Source organism: Lemur catta, chromosome 23 (assembly GCF_020740605.2).
Source record: "Lemur catta isolate mLemCat1 chromosome 23, mLemCat1.pri, whole genome shotgun sequence".
Lineage (NCBI taxonomy): Eukaryota > Metazoa > Chordata > Mammalia > Primates > Lemuridae > Lemur > Lemur catta.
Genome location: NC_059150.1, coordinates 18727570 through 18744410, shown reverse-complemented (window position 1 = coordinate 18744410; position 16841 = coordinate 18727570). Strand labels below are relative to the sequence as shown.

Sequence of the window (16841 nt, the reverse complement as noted above, 5' to 3'; positions counted from 1 at the left end):
TAATTTAGCATTCTGAATTAAACATTTTCCCACATTTTTAGATATTCTATTACTATATTGTCTATATAACATTCCATTCATAGATGAACATCATAAATTTATCTAATCTTCTATTCTTTCTTAGACATGTAGTTTATCCAAACTATATCATAGGAGGAAACTCATATTGTTTTTTAATCACAAGTTGAGGTCCAGAGTGGGTGAATTAGGAAACTTCATGTAGACTCTACTATTCTTCGCTTAGGGTCTAAGGATAATAGAATTTTTCCAAAGTGGCTTTTCAGAGAGAGAGCCCTATTGCTGTCTGTTCCCTCTCCAGGTGCATGACACATCGTCAGAGATTTTCACTTTACTTGAGAACACAGAATCCACAGGACAGGCAACTGGCATCATGTGGTATGCATGTCAGGAAATCTGACTTTCCACGTTCTTTTGCCTCTTAAACAACTCTCAGCATTCAAAATCAGATACAAGTTATATATGCTTTTGACAAAATAACCGTTTGGTTACTTCAAAACTCCTTCAGCAGACAAGCAGGCAGGGACTCAACTGCCCACCCTGTCGGAGGTAGAAAATGTTCTGTCCTGGGAGTCTCGGTAGACTCCCAGACACTGTTAAAAAGACAGTAATTTATGCCACTCCAAATGCAGCAGGCCAGGCCCTTTCTCACTGGAGTAACAACTTTGTTTTTTACCAAAGGCTGTTGTAAAGATTTTCCTCCTAAAGCCAAGCACATTTGAGGGGGGGAAAAAACCTGTTTTTCTTGACTTTCTGGCCAATCTGAAGTGGACTTTCTATTCTAACGACTGCACTTGCCTAAAGGAAAAAGCGACTTCTTGCAACAACTAAGGAAAACAAAAGTTTTTAATTTCAATGTACAAGAAGGTGAGGGATGGGTAGATAAAGATCTCCCTTTCTAGCTATGTGGTTTAGGGCATGTCTGGTTGCCTTTAGGATCTTAGTTTCTTCAACTGCAAAAGTAGCTGTAACAGCTCTCTCAAGGAGCTGCGGTCAAGATTAAGCTGGAACATAGATGCAAACGCCCAGCATGACGACAGACAGCACTTAGTGTTAGCTCCCTTTCCTCCTTTTCCTTGCCCATCAGCACCAGTCATGCCTGTAGTAAACTCGCTTATGAAATAAAATTTACCATAACCATGCTAGATGCTGAAGATGCAAAGATAAATACGATACATGCTAATCCTTGTATGTTGTCTGGCATTCAACAAAGACCTGTTGAATAAAGCTAAGCAGCTCGAAGACTGCTGGAAGAAGTAGGCAAGTAACAAAATGTTATTGTAATAATTATTATCAACAAATAATTTTGACGCAATGCAAAAAGGCTGCTGTGAGATCACACAGGAAGGACCCTCTAACTTTCTTTTTTAATGGGAAAAGGGGAAGAATTACCAGAGGATGGTTTTGATGGATGAACAGAAGTGTTCAAGTTGAGTAAGAAAGAATAGGGTGGTGGCAGAAAAGGGCAGAGGAAACAATGTGTGGAGGCACAGAGGGAAGAGAGGGTATGGAGTGTTTGGGAAAACAGAAGTGAAGCAGGAAAGGCAGATTGTGAAGGACTTCCTCTGCCATCCCAGGGAATCTGGGCGTTCATCTTTAGATCAGTTCATGTCAGACTTTAATGTGCTAAAGAACCATCTGGGGATACCCTGTTGAAATGCAGGCTCTGATTCAGTGGTATATGGTAGGGCCTGAGATTCTGCATTTCTGCCAAGTTCCCATGTGACGTTGGAGCAACTGATCCATGGACCATGCAGTGAGTAGCAGGGCTTGGACAAGAGGGAGTCAACAGAGGTTCCTAAAGAGGAGAGTGGCATGGTCAGATTTATTACTTAGGGTTAGGGTTAGGGTTGTCGCTGGGCTACAGTGTGGAAGATGGACTAGAGTTACAGGTACTTTATACATTCTTATTTAATGGTGATCACCACACTATCCCTAACGACATAGCACCAGAGGACTGCAGACTCTTAGAGTTGGAATGGGTCTTAGAGATAACGTGGTTGAACTCTCTTTCTTTACAGAATATGAAAGAGCACTCTCAAAGGTGACAAGACCTCCCCAGGGTGAGACAGCTAGTTCGTAGCAAAGCTGGGGGTCAAGGACCCACATACTTTAAGATCCATTCAACCATGTTCTTTCTGGCAACTTCTCTACTCCAGAACATCAACTTATATTCAGAGAGCTGAATCATGAATATTCATTGGAATTAAGAAGAAAAAAGGGCCGGGCGCGGCGGCTCACGCCTGTAATCCTAGCACTCTGGGAGGCCGAGGCGGGTGGATTGCCCGAGGTCGGGAGTTCGAGACCAGCTTGAGCAAGAGTGAGACCCCGTCTCTACTAAAAATAGAAAGAAATGATCTGGCCAACTAAAAATATATATATATAAAAAAATTAGCCAGGCATGGTGGTGCATGCCTGTAGTCCCAGCTACTTGGGAGGCTGAGGCAGTAGGATGGCTTAAGCCCAGGAGTTTGAGGTTGCTGTGAGCTAGGCTGATGTCACGGCACTCACTCTAGCCTGGGCAACAGAGTGAGACTCTGTCTCAAAAAAAAAAAAAGAAGAAAAAAGGATGCAAGGGAATAGGCCTTGTTCAGCCACTCTGAATTATGGTGGCTGTGGTATACTGTACAAGCCAGGTTACGAAGTGGCAGGTCACATGGCAGTATTTCCTGGTATTAGATGCCATGTGTTCCTTCCTTCCTCCCGTGTCTTAGAAACATGCCAGAAGTACAGATTCCCTTGTGGGTAAGTACGTAAATGCCTACCTGCTCTTGGTGGGTTTCCAAAACTGCTTTGTACCTACAGGAATGTTTGATGGAGCAGGTGGTGGGAGAAAAGGCAACTAACATAGCTTGCATACCTACTATGCTATATGCGGACATGCACTACTTAATCTAATCTAATTTAATTCTTACAAGGCCTCTACAAAGAATGCATTCTTATTTTGATTTCACACCTCAGAAAAGTGAGGCTCCTAGAAAAGGGAATTGATGAAAAAATAGTGAAATGGTGAAAATAGAGAAAATAGTGAAATGGAGGCAGTGGGGCCAGAGGTATTTGGAAAATGGAAAAAGATTCAGAAAAGCAGATTCAGTTTAGTTATCTCCAATGGATGGGGCCTGGCATTCCAGGAAAACAGAAGAATAGGGAGGAAGAACACACTGACACCCTCAGTGGGTCCTAGATGAACAAATAAGAGTTTAAGAAGCCACTTCCAGGCTAAGAGGGGTCTTGTTAAAAGGTTAAAGTAGCATGGGGCAGATGTAGTGTTTTTGTGCTTAGGGACAGGCTCTCACTCTGTAACAGGAAGTAAATCCTGCCTACTCATGCCATCACATGTCTCCTGTTTTATCTCTCCAACAAGTGGCTGATGCATTGAGAAACAGCTGATTTCAGCCTTTCTTAGAACTTGTGGAAAGGCAGACATAACAGGAAAAAAAAAATGTTTTTAACCAGCTCAGTAATCTAAATGCCATCTCAGCAAGTCTTACTGAGGCCCAGTGAGGATGTGATTTTTCATGAATCTTAGGAGGTGTTCGTCTTGGACTCCAGTGATCTAAGGGAGACTTGTGATGTGGGCAACTCTGAATGAGAATACTAGAAGTCATAAGAAATTTCATCTACTTTAAAGGGGTAGGGTTAAGATTTACAAATTCAGCAACAGATGACCAAAAAAAGAGAAGTCCTTTTAAAAGGTATCTTAAATACCCCATCTTCCATTTACCTCTGTCTTATGCCATAATAGCAGGTCAAACTTATTGACCTCAGTGCATATTGACCCTGTACTAAGCACTGTTGTATGGATTAGCTCATTTAACACTCATAATTCATGATGTAGGAAGGATTATTATTATATTTTACAGAGGAAGAAAGGAGATGCTTAAAGCAGCCAGCATTCTGTTTCGGCAGTCTGACTCCTCTGACAGGTTAAAAACATTTAGCTCCCGGAGGTGGCTGCATCCCCTTTCTGTCAGTGGCAGCATTCAAGGAGGGGTTGTGCACCGTGCGCGGCCACCTACGGCACATGGCCATAATCTGAGGGGGCCAGCACAGGGGCTGCCATAGTATTCATCTGAAGCCAAAATACTTGCCTGGGTAATGATTACTCAACAACCATCTGTTGTTACTTCCCAGCACCCAACACGTAATCAACGTTGAAATGAGGCTATAAACGTGACTAAGGGGTCTAACCTTGCAGATACCCTCCCACTTTCCATGAATGGCCTGGGGGGGAGTCATGCAGATGTCTAGGGACAGGATCCCGAGAGGGACCAGGACAGTGCTCAGTATCAAATCATGCTGAAATGGGATTCTCCTCATCCACTTCTATGGGTCACATCTGGGAAACCCAGGGCTGTGGTGAATTCACTTTGTGGAGCTACACAGGGAGAAAGGCAAGCTGCCATTTCTCACCTCCTCCCTGTCGCTCTGCGACACAGTGCTGCTCTGACTTGGGGGAGTCAGAGACAGTTCAGAAGGGTGACTGACAGAAGCTGCCATTTGGCAACAGTACCCCAGAGGTGCAGAGTCTTAAGTGACTGTCACTGCAGAGAACGTCTGTCCTTTTCAGTTGAATGAGAACAGATCCCTTCATGGCCCCAAATGATAGTTACCCATTCTCAGTCATCGGCGTGATGGTTGCGGCAACAAGACCCTGAAGTTTCTTCTTTGGGGAGGCCATTGAGCTGCCGGCAAGTCTGGAAAACATACAACATCATTTCTCTCTTTCTTCAAGGAATGTGGATTAATGATAAAACTCCTAGGCAAAGTCCATTTCTAGTTTTAGAACTGTAAAATGTGATTACAAGTACACAAACACACAGAGCAAGTAAAAGAAGATAAAATTCCAGAGCTTAATTCTACGGGGGAGAAAACTTTAAGACAGGAGAGGGTAGACCTGGCAAAATACTACGTAGAAGGACTCTCGTTTTATTATATACATGATAGAGGCAATCTGAAACCTCAAAGGGTAGCGGGAACAACAGCAGTCTCAAGACAGAGCTTGAACCTAACTCAGGTAAGTCAAATATAAAAAGAATTACAGGCATCCCTTAGTGAGGGCAGGGGATTGGTTCCAGGACACTCTGCCACCCCCCACCACTTGCCCCCCCCATCCCCACATATACCAAAAATCTACACATGCTCAAGTGTCACAGTGGCCCCCTCCCATGCAGGGGGTTTTCACCCCACAAATACTGCATTTTCTTTTTTAGAGAGGTGGGGTCTCGCTCTGTTGCCCAGGCTGGAATGCAGTGGCATGATCATAGCTCACTGCAGCCTCGAATTCCTGGGTTTAGGGATCCTCTCGTTTCAGCCTTCAGATAGCTGGGACTATAGGCATGTACCACTACAGCTTGCTAATTTTTTTCTTTTTAGAGATAGGGGTCTTGCTATGTTGTTCAGGCTGGTCTCGAGCTACTGGCCTCAAGCAATCCTCCTGGCATTACAAGCATGGACCACTGTGCCCAGATGAACAATTTGGTTGGAAAAAATCATGTAAGGGAACCCATGCAGTTCAAACCCATGTTATTCAAGAGTCAACTATACTATTACTGAAATTAAAATATGGTTATAAAAAAAGAATATTCTTTTCTCTTTCCATAGCTTCATTCTTTTTAGTTAGAATCGCACCGAAAACCAGCACCTAAACTCTTTACAGTTTCACTGTGATTTACATAACTATCTTCAGATTTACCTAACTATCCTCTCATATCCTAATTTTTCCCAGTTTTGCCCAGTTTTCCTGGCTCTAGTTAACCACGTAAACTGCGTATTCACCTCTCTCTTCCCCACTAGAGCAGGCTCCCGGAAGAAGGAATGTTTCATTAGCCTTTGCCTTCCCTGCATTGAGCCCTCTGATTGATGCCTGGTGTTCAGTTGGGAAGTGAAGAATGTGGGTGATTGAATGAGATGTTTAGACTGTGGCTGGATGGTGACTTCCCCAGACAGGAAGCTCACTGCTCAAAGAGTCAACCCACACCACTCATTTGGGGCCAGAGGCTCCCTTACTACCTGGCAGAGAGTGCACCTATCCATAATCAGTGTGTAAAAGATCCAACATAGGCAACAAGAGGCAACAGAGCAGAGTGGTTAACAGCCGGGGTTTCACAGGCAGACCGCCTGGCTCAACTCCCAGCTCTGACACTTGCTAGGTATAGAAGCATTATTATTTTGGGGACTGTAAGACATAAAAAGCCACATATGCATTTCAAAGCCACAAATGCAATGTCTAACAGTTGAAGAAGAAAATAAAATATCATCAGATAGTATTTGATGGCAATTCTACAAAAGACAGTGGGCTTACTAGCAAATACAACGATGTCTATAGGTGATAGACAAGAGGGGTTATGTTATAGTTCTGACATCGCTGGCACATCTAAAACTCAATGCCCACTATACTTAAATTCGACCCACGTGAAGTAGTACTTAATTATGAGCTATCTCATTTTGTTTGCCCTTATAACTGTTAATCTCATCTCTCCAAACAGGAGAATAAATTTCTGAAGTACAGAGACCATATCATCTTCTACTCTTTCTGTGTCCTCCAAGAGGCCTGGCTCAGATGAGCCCTTTTTGTGGAAAGCACACACGATACCTCCCCTTGCAAACAGACACGTTTCCACTTGCTCCTGAAATTAAGCCCAAATCCTACCTGTGGCTTTGTACGATATTGAAGGGCAATAAAGGGGAGCCTTACTAGAGCTATAGGATACTACAATTTCTCTGATTTTTTCCTAGTTCAAATATGAAGGCCGGGCGCGGTGGCTCACGCCTGTAATCCTAGCTCTGGGAGGCCGAGGCGGGTGGATCGCTCGAGGTCAGGAGTTCGAGACCAGCCTGAGCAAGAGTGAGACCCCGTCTCTACTAAAAATAGAAAAGAAATTATCTGGCCAACTAAAAATATATATACAAAAAAATTAGCCGGGCATGGTGGCTCATGCCTGTAGTCCCAGCTACTAGGGAGGCTGAGGCAGTAGGGTCGCTTAAGCCCAGGAGTCTGAGGTTGCTGTGAGCTAGGCTGATGCCACGGCACTCACTCTAGCCTGGGCAACAAAGTGAGACTCTGTCTCAAAAAAAAAAAAAAAAAAAAAAAAATATGAGACTAAAAGTTTAGAAAGAGGAGTGTAATCACCTGGCCCTTGGGGAAAACACAAGATGAGAAATCGTAACAGGTAGCTCTAATCTGTGGACTTCCTACGACCACCTTCATTACAATGGGCAGGCCTTAGCCTCTGAGCCCTAGAGGCCAATAACATAGGCCCTGTCTCCCCAGAGGAATGTCTGAGCATCACGAGATGGATGCTATGTCTGCTATACATCTTCACCTGGCACTCCTACAAATATGTCCACTCAAGATACCCAAAGGGAACCTGCCATCTCATCCTCTAAATCTGCGGTCAAAGCTTCATCTACACAGCCGGTCCCCATCGCTCGCATCACCACCAGAGCTCCGCCTCCCCACAACCCCTGTCTCTCATCACCCCCCACCTGCGGGAAAACTGTCTTCCATGAAACTGGTTCCTGCTGCCAAAAAGGTTGGAGACAGCTACTCTGAATGATGTCCTCTTCTGTTCCTTACTGTGAGGGGTGAGAGGACCAGCTCTGGAGTCAGGCCTCATGGGTCTGCATCCCGGCTCCACCGCTTACCAGCTGGGTGACCTTAGGCCTGTTACTTGACCTCTCTGTGCTTCAGTTTCCCCTTCTGTAAATGAGGATAATAGTAATCGTATTTCATAGGGTTGTTGAGAGAATTAGATGAATTAATTCATGTAAAATAATTAACAACAGTGCCAGGCACAGAGTACATATTCAGTGCCCTGCATGAAGTCTTGTGTGATGGGTATAGGACGGTCAGAGTATAATTCCCTTATTGGCATCATTTTCCCAGTCATCGCCACTCTACTGGTGCTTCCTCCCCAACCCTTACTACTCATGTCTATTCAGGGGTGAAGTCATTTCAATTCTGTTATCTTCTTCCCTGGCAAGCCTTCCTTTCCCCCTTACTGCTACAACTCGCCTCTTATCTAGACCAATGGGCACTACCCCAAGTCCACGGGGCCCAAGAAGGTTCAACTGATAAGTCCTGAGTGCTTGAGTCAGCATTAAAAGTCTCCTAAATCAAACAGTACTAGGCTGTTCAGGCTAAATAGATTCCCGTTTTTTTCTTGTGCTTTTGGCTGCATTTATTTCATACTTTGGGTAGTAACGCTGATATTTTTAGCATATGGTCAGAGGCTCAGAGTGGCAGTTTTATGTGTGTCTTTGATGGAAAGAAATCAAATTAATTACCACTTAAATACAGTTTGATTAGTTAAAAAATTCAAATCATGGGGCCCATGGGAGTGTAGGATGGGGGTTGGGAATCACTGTCCTAACCCCCACTCTCCCTTCCTGCTTCAATCCACACAAACTGACAGATTAATCCTCCAGTAACACTGGCGTTTCTGGTTTTTGTCTTTGCCTTGTTCAGAAAATGCCAGTAGGATAAATACCTAACTCTCTGGCCTGGGTCTCTATTCAAATCTTCATGCCTGTAGTGCACTTGCCCAGTTGAACTAACTGTTCCTATTGCTCCTGCCTACCATGCACTGGCTGCTTTGTTCCCTCAGCCTAGGCAACTTTTCTTTTTCTTTTTTGAGACAGAGTCTCACTCTGTTGCCCGGGCTAGAGTGCCATGGCGTCAGGCTAGCTCATAGCAACCTCAAGCTCCTGGGCTCAAGCAATCCTTCTGCCTCAGCCTCCCAAGTAGCTGGGACTACAGGCATGTGCCACCATGCCCGGCTAATTTTTTCTATATATTTTTAGTTGTCCAGCTAATTTCTTTCTATTTTTAGTAGAGACAGGCGTCTCACTCTTGCTCAGGATGGTCTTGAACTCCTGACCTTGAGCTATCCTCCCGCCTCGGCCTCCCAGAGTGCTGGGATTACAGGCTGAGCCACCACACCCAGCCCTAGGCAACTTTTAAAACTCACTTTCAAATCCAGGGAATTCCTTGATTCCCCAAACTGAATATAATTTCTTAAACCCTCAGATTGATTGCCCAAACACTTGGTTTTCATAAAAGGTCAATACATTAAATAAATAGTAAAGTTTGCTGGCTTTGTGAACTGTGAAACTCCTATAGGAAGACATGGGATAAATGATCTCAACAACTTTAACAGAGAATGACCAATGTTTTTAAAATTCGAGTTTTAAATAAACGGGAATGTTATGCTTTTGAAATTCTTTATAGTTTGTATCAAAAGCAAATGGTTAAAATGATGTTCTCCAGCCTAAGGCTTTAATGTGCATTTAGAATGTTATTACTGAAACACTGGGGAGGAGGTATTACTTTTGAAATCTTATACCTCCATCCACATATAAGAACAATGTGTGCAATGAATTAAAGCTGTCTAAATTAAATTATTTTTAAAAGGGCAAAGTTTAAAAGTCGGGATGAGCAGAGGGAAATAAAAGGAGAGGGAGAGGGAGGGAGAGAATGTAGCCCTGGACAAGGAGAATGACTTGAGAGAGAACTACTTGGAGAAGAGGAAATAGAAATAGAGACACAAAAACAAAACAAAAAAGCAGGAATTAACAACCAATTTCTGTTAAAATTAAGGGTTGTGTGTTAGATTTAATCATTAAGCTCCCTTCCGCTCAATAGTTAACTCCGATCATTCTGAGAAAGGGGTCTTTGGAGACTCGGCGGCTATGCGGTCGGCAAAGAATCCACGGGAGTGGGTCTCTCTGACACTGTCCCGTGCGGACACTTGCCCCAGGCCGCGGGGGTGTCGCACTCAACCTCCTCCAGCTCCGTTTCCCAGCGTATCTACCTCCCCCGTTACCTCCGGGTCGTCACCATCTCACCCACCCCGAGGAAAGGCCCCTGCGCCCCTCTGCCCGCTGCCCGGGTGGTCCGGCTGTCCGCGTCGGTCGGTGCGCTCGCCCGGGCCGCCGCTGCGCTCGGCCACCCCCGGGCGCCCTTTATCGCCGCGGCCGCCGGGCCCAGGACCACGTGCCGCCGCGCCCGGGGAGCCTGGGGATTGTAGTTCGGCGCTTCCACCCAGGGCGTGCGCAGAGCCTCCGGCCCGGAGCTCCGCGACGTTTGCAAACCTGCAGGTTACTCCTCCCGGTGTTGCCCGCACGGAGTGGGCGCGGCGCCCCGGCTCTCCGGGGGTTGCAGCATCCGAGCTTGCAGCCCGGCGCCCGGGAGCGCGCGGCTTACCCGCGCCACCCGCGTCCAGACCTCTCCCGCCGCCCGTCCTGCACAGCCGTCCTTTCCGCTTGCTGTCGCTGCGGGGCCCGTCCCCGTCTTAGCTTTCCTTCTCTTGCCCAGGGCCCTGCAGTGCCGCGTGTCTCGTGGTCCTGGGTTGTGAGGTTGGGGCTTTAGCCCCAGAGGCGTGTTGAGAACTCTGGTTCGGCTGTCTCCGTGCCGTCGCCGCTACCCAGCCCTGCAGGCTCTCGTGTTAGAGAGATGTGCGGATTTTAAAGTGGATTAGCTATTGTGAACTAAAATAAAATTTTAAGGCTCACCACCACCCCCCGGACCGGCTGACTAAATGGACCCCCTGGTGGCCAAAGGAATATCCTAAAACTAAATTGCCTGCCAGGAGGAAGGAGGTCAGACGTGCCTTACCTTGTCCCCCTCCCTTCTTGAGGACGTCCTTTGTAACCCATTAACAGGCCTAAGGGTATGCAAGACAAACCTGCAAGTCCTCAATTTACACAACAAATATATGCTGATGGCTTATCTCTGATAAACAGAAACTATGTTAAAACATTCCAAGCCTTTAGACAAAGCTTCATGTCTTTAACCAATTACAAGCCAAAGAATCTTTAAACCCACCTTGGAGATGGCCCACCTTTCCAGGCCAAACCAATGTACGCCTCCCACATATTAATTTATGACTTTAGCTGTAACCGCTGTCTCCCTGAAATGTGTAAAATCAAACTGTAACCCAACCATATCGAGTCCACTTGCTCAAGGCTTCTTGGGCGTGGCTCGGGGTCATGGTCCTCAAATTTGGCTCAGAGTAAATCTCTTTAAAATTATTTTACAGAGTTTGGCTTTTTTTTCCACTGACACTATCAACACAGGAGCTTTTCTGTCATTTTTTTGGAGAATAATTATTTTAACCAAAATGTCTCTATTCACAAGAATATCAAGAGTCTATTTTCTGAGATCTTCCACTATGTTAATAAACCAACAACAGAGCCAATAGACAAGTCCTCCACTTTCTATTGCTGATGTGATTCAACCTCAATTTTGCATAAAAGGCGATGGCTGATGCTTATTATTTCATTTAAAGAAAATAAATTTTCCAAAGGGCTTTCTAGTTTGCAAAGTGCTTTGAAATGTATTATAATAGTTCTTTGATTGCACACAGCACCAGAGATAAGAGCTAATAATTATAAGTACTGTATTCAGTGCTTATTCTGCCTGGGTCATTCTATCTTAGCTATTTTAACATTTAATTCACAAAATAATCCCATTGGTGGGTCCTATTTTTAAATAATTTATATATTACAGATGAGGAAGCATCATTCCATTTTACAGATCAGAAACAGAGGTTCAAAGAGCTTAAGTAATTTGTCAAAGGCCATAGAGCTGGTGAGAGACAGCTGTGGTTTGATTTCAAGTTGTCTGGGAGCTTGTGGTTTTAACGACTACTTTATGTCATCCTGCAGAGAAAAAGGGGGGAGGGAGAAAGAAAGAGAAAAAGAAAAAGTCCAAGTTACATGAAACAAGTTCTCCTAAGGATATATATAGTATAGATTGTTTGTTTGGTTGGTTTTTTGTAATGTTAACAAGAATATTATATCTTAATGGGACAATGTAAGTATTTGTTTTTCAAAGTCACACTTAAATATAAGCAAAATATTTCAATACCCCAAATGTACAGGTGGTTAGGCTTAATATTGTCAACCAATAAATCAATATTCTGAATGCATAAACAAACTTCTGTTTGTATAAATAATGTAGTGCAAAGCAATTCCTTATAATAACATGTTAGGGCTTGCTAAGAAGTAAATACTAGGATGGGATTGGGTGTGCAAGAGATTTACCGAGAGAGGGAGCCAGAGAAGGCAGGAATAGCCTTGCACTATGATGCAGGGCTGACACTTGTGGAAGGGGAGATGGAAGGAAGGAGGTTAGGGTAGGAGTCTCATGGGAATGGGGTGGGGATGCATCACAATATCCACTCTATGCCCTTAAGAAACTCAGAGCCGGTACTGTGAAGTGTGGGGGAGACACGGATCTTTAACAATATGGTAAGTGCACTAATAGACCTGCACAGAGACGGTATAGGAACACTGAGGGGGACTCTAATCTGGGCTGAGGGGTGTCACGTGTGCCTGTGTGTGTGTGTGTGTGTGTGTGTGTGTGAGAGAGAGAGAGAGACAAAGCAAGAAAGTGTTTTAGAAAGGTCTTTCTGGGGGAGGTTACAGCCAAACTAAGTCTCAGACCGTGAGTAGGGCTTAATAAAAGGTGAGGCAGTAAGAAGTTCAGTACCAGACTGCAGTCCTTGAACCCTTTTCTAAGTGGTAGGACTGTGACATTTCTTCTATTATTATCTGGTATTATTTAATCATCACTATTTAACTTATCATGCTTTTATTTCTTGCCCCCAACTCTACTGCAAGTGTTCAAGACAGGCACCATGTCCTATTCCTTTTTCTCACAGTGCAGAGTGTAGTGCCTACCTGTCTGGAAACAGATAGAGGGTAGGATTTGGAGATATCATTCCCTTCAACTATCCTTTGTTTAAAAAAATATATCGGCATCTCACAACAGATTTTGTTCACTACGATTCAAGTTTGAAACACACTGATGTAGGGGAAAGAGCTTGGAGGATATGGTGTAGTGACATTGGTCAGACCAGCCACATGTTCCACCCTTGGAGCAGGAAGTGGAGCCCCATCACAGGCTTCTGAACTGTGTGTGAGGGGTGGCCCCTCAGAACGGTTCCCTACCGGCTGGTAAGGATGCCTTTGCCAGAAAAGAGGAAATGAATTTCCAACAGCTGAAACACTGTCACTTTGGTAAATACCCATAAAGGAAGGACTCCTAAGTTGGATCTTGAAGTGTTGCTATTCATTGCAGACCAGTAAAAGATCTGTCCGTAGGTGAGCAAGAGTCTTTTCCATTCAGTGTAAAGAGCATGTAACCAGGTCATTCGCATGAGAGTGACTTCTGGAAATTCTGGCTTGTATGGGTATGTCAGCGGGGCTGGTGGAAAAGGCAGGGTTTATTTTTGCATCAAAGTCCAGAGATCTTCAGAGAAGGGAATAGGCCAAGAATAGAAGTTAGACTGATACTGCTGGCCCCAGAACAAAATCCCTTGTCCTTTAGGGTTTATCCTCTGAGGGTGAGTGCCAACTATTAGAGGGATATCTCTTGAGAGAGGAAAAATCCTGCACATAAGCTTGCTTTTAGAGAACTGTTTGGGGTCCCAGGAAGGGGCAGTTTTGAGGGCAGTATAGTACAGCCATGCTCAACTGTCTCCTGGATTAGCCCTTCCGTGAACACACACTGGGTTCTTAAGGAGAAAGGGCTAGAAGGAAAAAATGAGTTGAACAGAAGAGATATATTTCCATATTTGGTGTTCTTAACCTGGGATCTGTGATTCCAGATGTTTTTTAATAACAGCCTTATTGAGATATAATTCACATACTATACAATTCACCTATTTTAAGTGTACAGTAGTTCAATAGTCTTTAGTATATTCAGAGTTGTGCAACCATTGTCACAATCAATTTTAGAACATTTTCATCACCCCCCAAGAAAAACCCACAGCCATTAGCAGTCACTCCCTTTTACATTCCCCCTTTTCACCCCCCAGCCCTAAGCAACCACTAGTCTTCTATTTCTATAGATTTGCCTATTCTGGACATTTCATATAAATGGAATTATACACCATGTGGTCTTTTGCGTCTGTCTTATTTCATTTTGTATAATGTCTTCAAGGTTTACCCATATCGTAGCATGAATCAGTATTTCATTCTGTTTTATAGACAAATAATATTCCATTTGTGGCTATACCGTATTTTATTTATTCATTCATCAGTTGATAGACATTTGTGTTTTTTCCACTTTTTAGCTATTACAAATAACGTTGCTGTTGTGGCTTCAGATTTTAAACCTCCTGGAATTTCATGGCATTCTTTTTTTTGGGTGGAGTTAGTTTATAGCATTCTGGTCTCTGTTGAGTTCCTCAGAAATGCCAAGCTCTTACCAAGACTGGGGCTTTTGCATGGGCCCAGGATGCTTTTCACCCGGCTGACTTCTACTTATCCTTCAGATCTTGGCTCAAATACAACCTTCCCACGAGGACCTCACTCATATCCTCCCAATCTACGTGACACCCTCCTCCTAACACCCAGTGAACACGCCTTTCTGAGCACAACTTATTTGTGTGTTTCTAGTCTGTTTTTTTCCTTTCCATGTGACCATATAGTGCCTGCGCTCCATATACGGTTGAAGTAGAATGGTGCGCAGAGGGGATGTTGATCACTGAGAGCAGTGTGCGAGGTCTGTGCCTGGACAGAGACTTTAGCACTGATGGGACGAGGGTTCCTCCCTGTTGATTGGGGTGAATACAACAGTGGGGACCCTCCAGGCCAAGAGGGACAGTGTGACACAAAAAGTGGGAAATCAGGGAGCACCTGAGGACATGCTATGGATGAAGAGGACCATAATGTCTCCTAGACAGCTAGAGGGAGAGATTCCTGGCATGGATTCAATCTGGGGAAAGTTGCCTCATTGCCGAGTTGGTGACCCTCCTCTTCCTGAATTGTATCTCTAGACTGATGTGGCCAGTGGGTAGCGTGGTCACCACCTAAAAATGGAGAAAACCTTTGAAAATATGGACCTCGTATGACTATTAGCAAGGAGAACACTGAGGGTACCATAGGTTGTAAACAGAAGAGAAAGTTAATAATGTTCATTTTATATGGCAGAGCTTCTTTGACAATATTCAAATAATTGCAGAGGCAAAACTTCCTCTTGAAGGATGTTCAGCCAATATTAGCTATTGCGTACATGAACATCAGACCTTTGGGTAGCACACAGGTAAGTTATTAATATATTCTACTTGTGACAATACTATAAAAGGTTCCCCAGAGATCTGAAAGCGTGATGAGCATGTCTTCTGAAAGTGTCCCAAATCTCAGTAGCTGTTTATATTGTAAATAAGGTAAGAAACTCACCACTAGGTGACAGTCTACCAGCAGAAATTGTTTTCTCTTTTATGAATCTTTTCTAGACTGAAAGTTTTTAGGACTATCAGGAAACAAAAAAAATATTAGGTAATATTTTTCTGTTCTCATTTCCTTGTCCTCCTCCTCCAAAAACCTATGCAGTTTACATCTTCAATTTTAAATGTTCTTCAATCTGTCTCTTTCTCTCTCTCTCTCTCATTAATACTGAAATTTAAAAAAAAGATGTATAGAAACATAGAAATTAGACGTGGAAAATTGATTCCACCTCCTAAATGCTGGTTATTTGGGTTTGGAAGATAAACTTTGTCTATATGAAAAGTGTACTAGGTGGTCTTGACTTTTTGATATGTAAAGTATACTTAAAAATCATATTTAAGTTTATAAGTATTTTCTCTCTCATAAATAAAACTCCATGCTTCCTTCAGCAATTGAGGTAAAGATGGGACAATTAGGAGAAATATATTTTAGCTCTTTTATGAAGAACTTCATTTTCTGTCCCTTTTGAATGAAGGAAAAACTCCCTGGAAAAAATTCAGTGAGGTAAGCGAAATTGAAATTTAACTTGCTTCCACCCAAGGCTGGTATGATTCTGGGTAACTGCTGAATTTAGGTGCTAATAATCTGGGCTCTGGGAGGCTAAGGTCTCTTCTGGGCAGATTTGGTTGATCTTGTTCCTCCTTATTTCTCCTGCCTAAGCCTTCAAGATATTGTTAGCCTGGATGAGGGTGCTCAGATATCAGCTTTCAGAGTCATTTCCCTGGTCTCTTCCGATGGCTAGATTCATCAGGGCCTAATGGAAACCTCCCAGTGGTTATTCCAAAGTCTCCTTCTTAATTCCTGCACTCCATTTCTCAGATTAGGTGTCTTAGCTATAGCCTAAATTATGTTATCTCCAAAAGAAAAACATACAATCTATATTTAGCCATTCATTTAAAAGTGGACCAAGTAGGTGCAAAGAAAGCAAAATGCAAAGCAATATTTATTCAACTTATCCATTTGTATTAAAAGGAAAAAAAGAGGTATGTGTAGGGATATACCTCTATAGGCATAAATATTTCTGGAAGGATACCAGTGATGTTCAAAATATTTAACAGCTGGTTCAGCATTGCCAGAGAGCAGACAGGGATGGATGCTGGCTTTAGAGCTGGAGGGATCTCGAATGTCCCCTAATATCTATGCTTTGATCCTTTAGTGATGAATCAAAACTCTGGGAGCAGCACCCCAGGGGCTTGGAGGAGTGGCTACTTACCAACCTGTAGGAAAGTACTGAAATATTTTAACAGCCATGCGGGCCCGTACTGGTGCACGCCAAGCAGCTACCAACCACTTCTCTGGGAAAGGGCTGGTGGGACTTGTTTTTCAGTGTGCCCTTCAGTACTGTTTGAAATGGTTTCTTGTTTAAATTCTATTTATCTATGTGCATGTAGGTAGAATTTCATTTTGTTTAGCATAGGGGATGTCTTATTTTTAGAATTTGGTTCTGGACACTTTTGTCTAATTATTTGACTTCAGTCTGTCTCCAGCTTCAGGGTCGTTTCCTTTAGTTCCATCTTGCTGGGTCCCCCACCGACAGCTCTCCTTAAGCTCCTCTGCTCGTGGGGAAGGAGAGGCCCGGCTGA

The 16841-nt window shown here is 43.7% G+C and overlaps 1 protein-coding gene across 8 annotated transcripts in view; it reads right to left on the bottom strand.

The window, feature by feature from the left end:
• Positions 1–10000, bottom strand: part of NPL (N-acetylneuraminate pyruvate lyase) — a 33288-nt gene extending 23288 nt beyond the window's left edge. For 4 of the 8 annotated variants that reach the window (XR_006731104.1, XM_045536360.1, XM_045536366.1 and 1 more), the window contains exons 1-2: positions 9846–10000; positions 4632–4715 (exon numbers count right to left, since the gene is read on the bottom strand). Coding sequence is in view for 7 of the 8 variants with exons in the window: in XM_045536360.1 (XP_045392316.1) it covers positions 4632–4715; positions 9846–9862 (101 nt within the window). In the remaining variant the exon portion in view is untranslated. The other 4 variants (XM_045536361.1, XM_045536362.1, XM_045536363.1 and 1 more) reach the window with 4 other exon arrangements.
• Positions 10001–16841: the final 6841 nt, after the last annotated feature.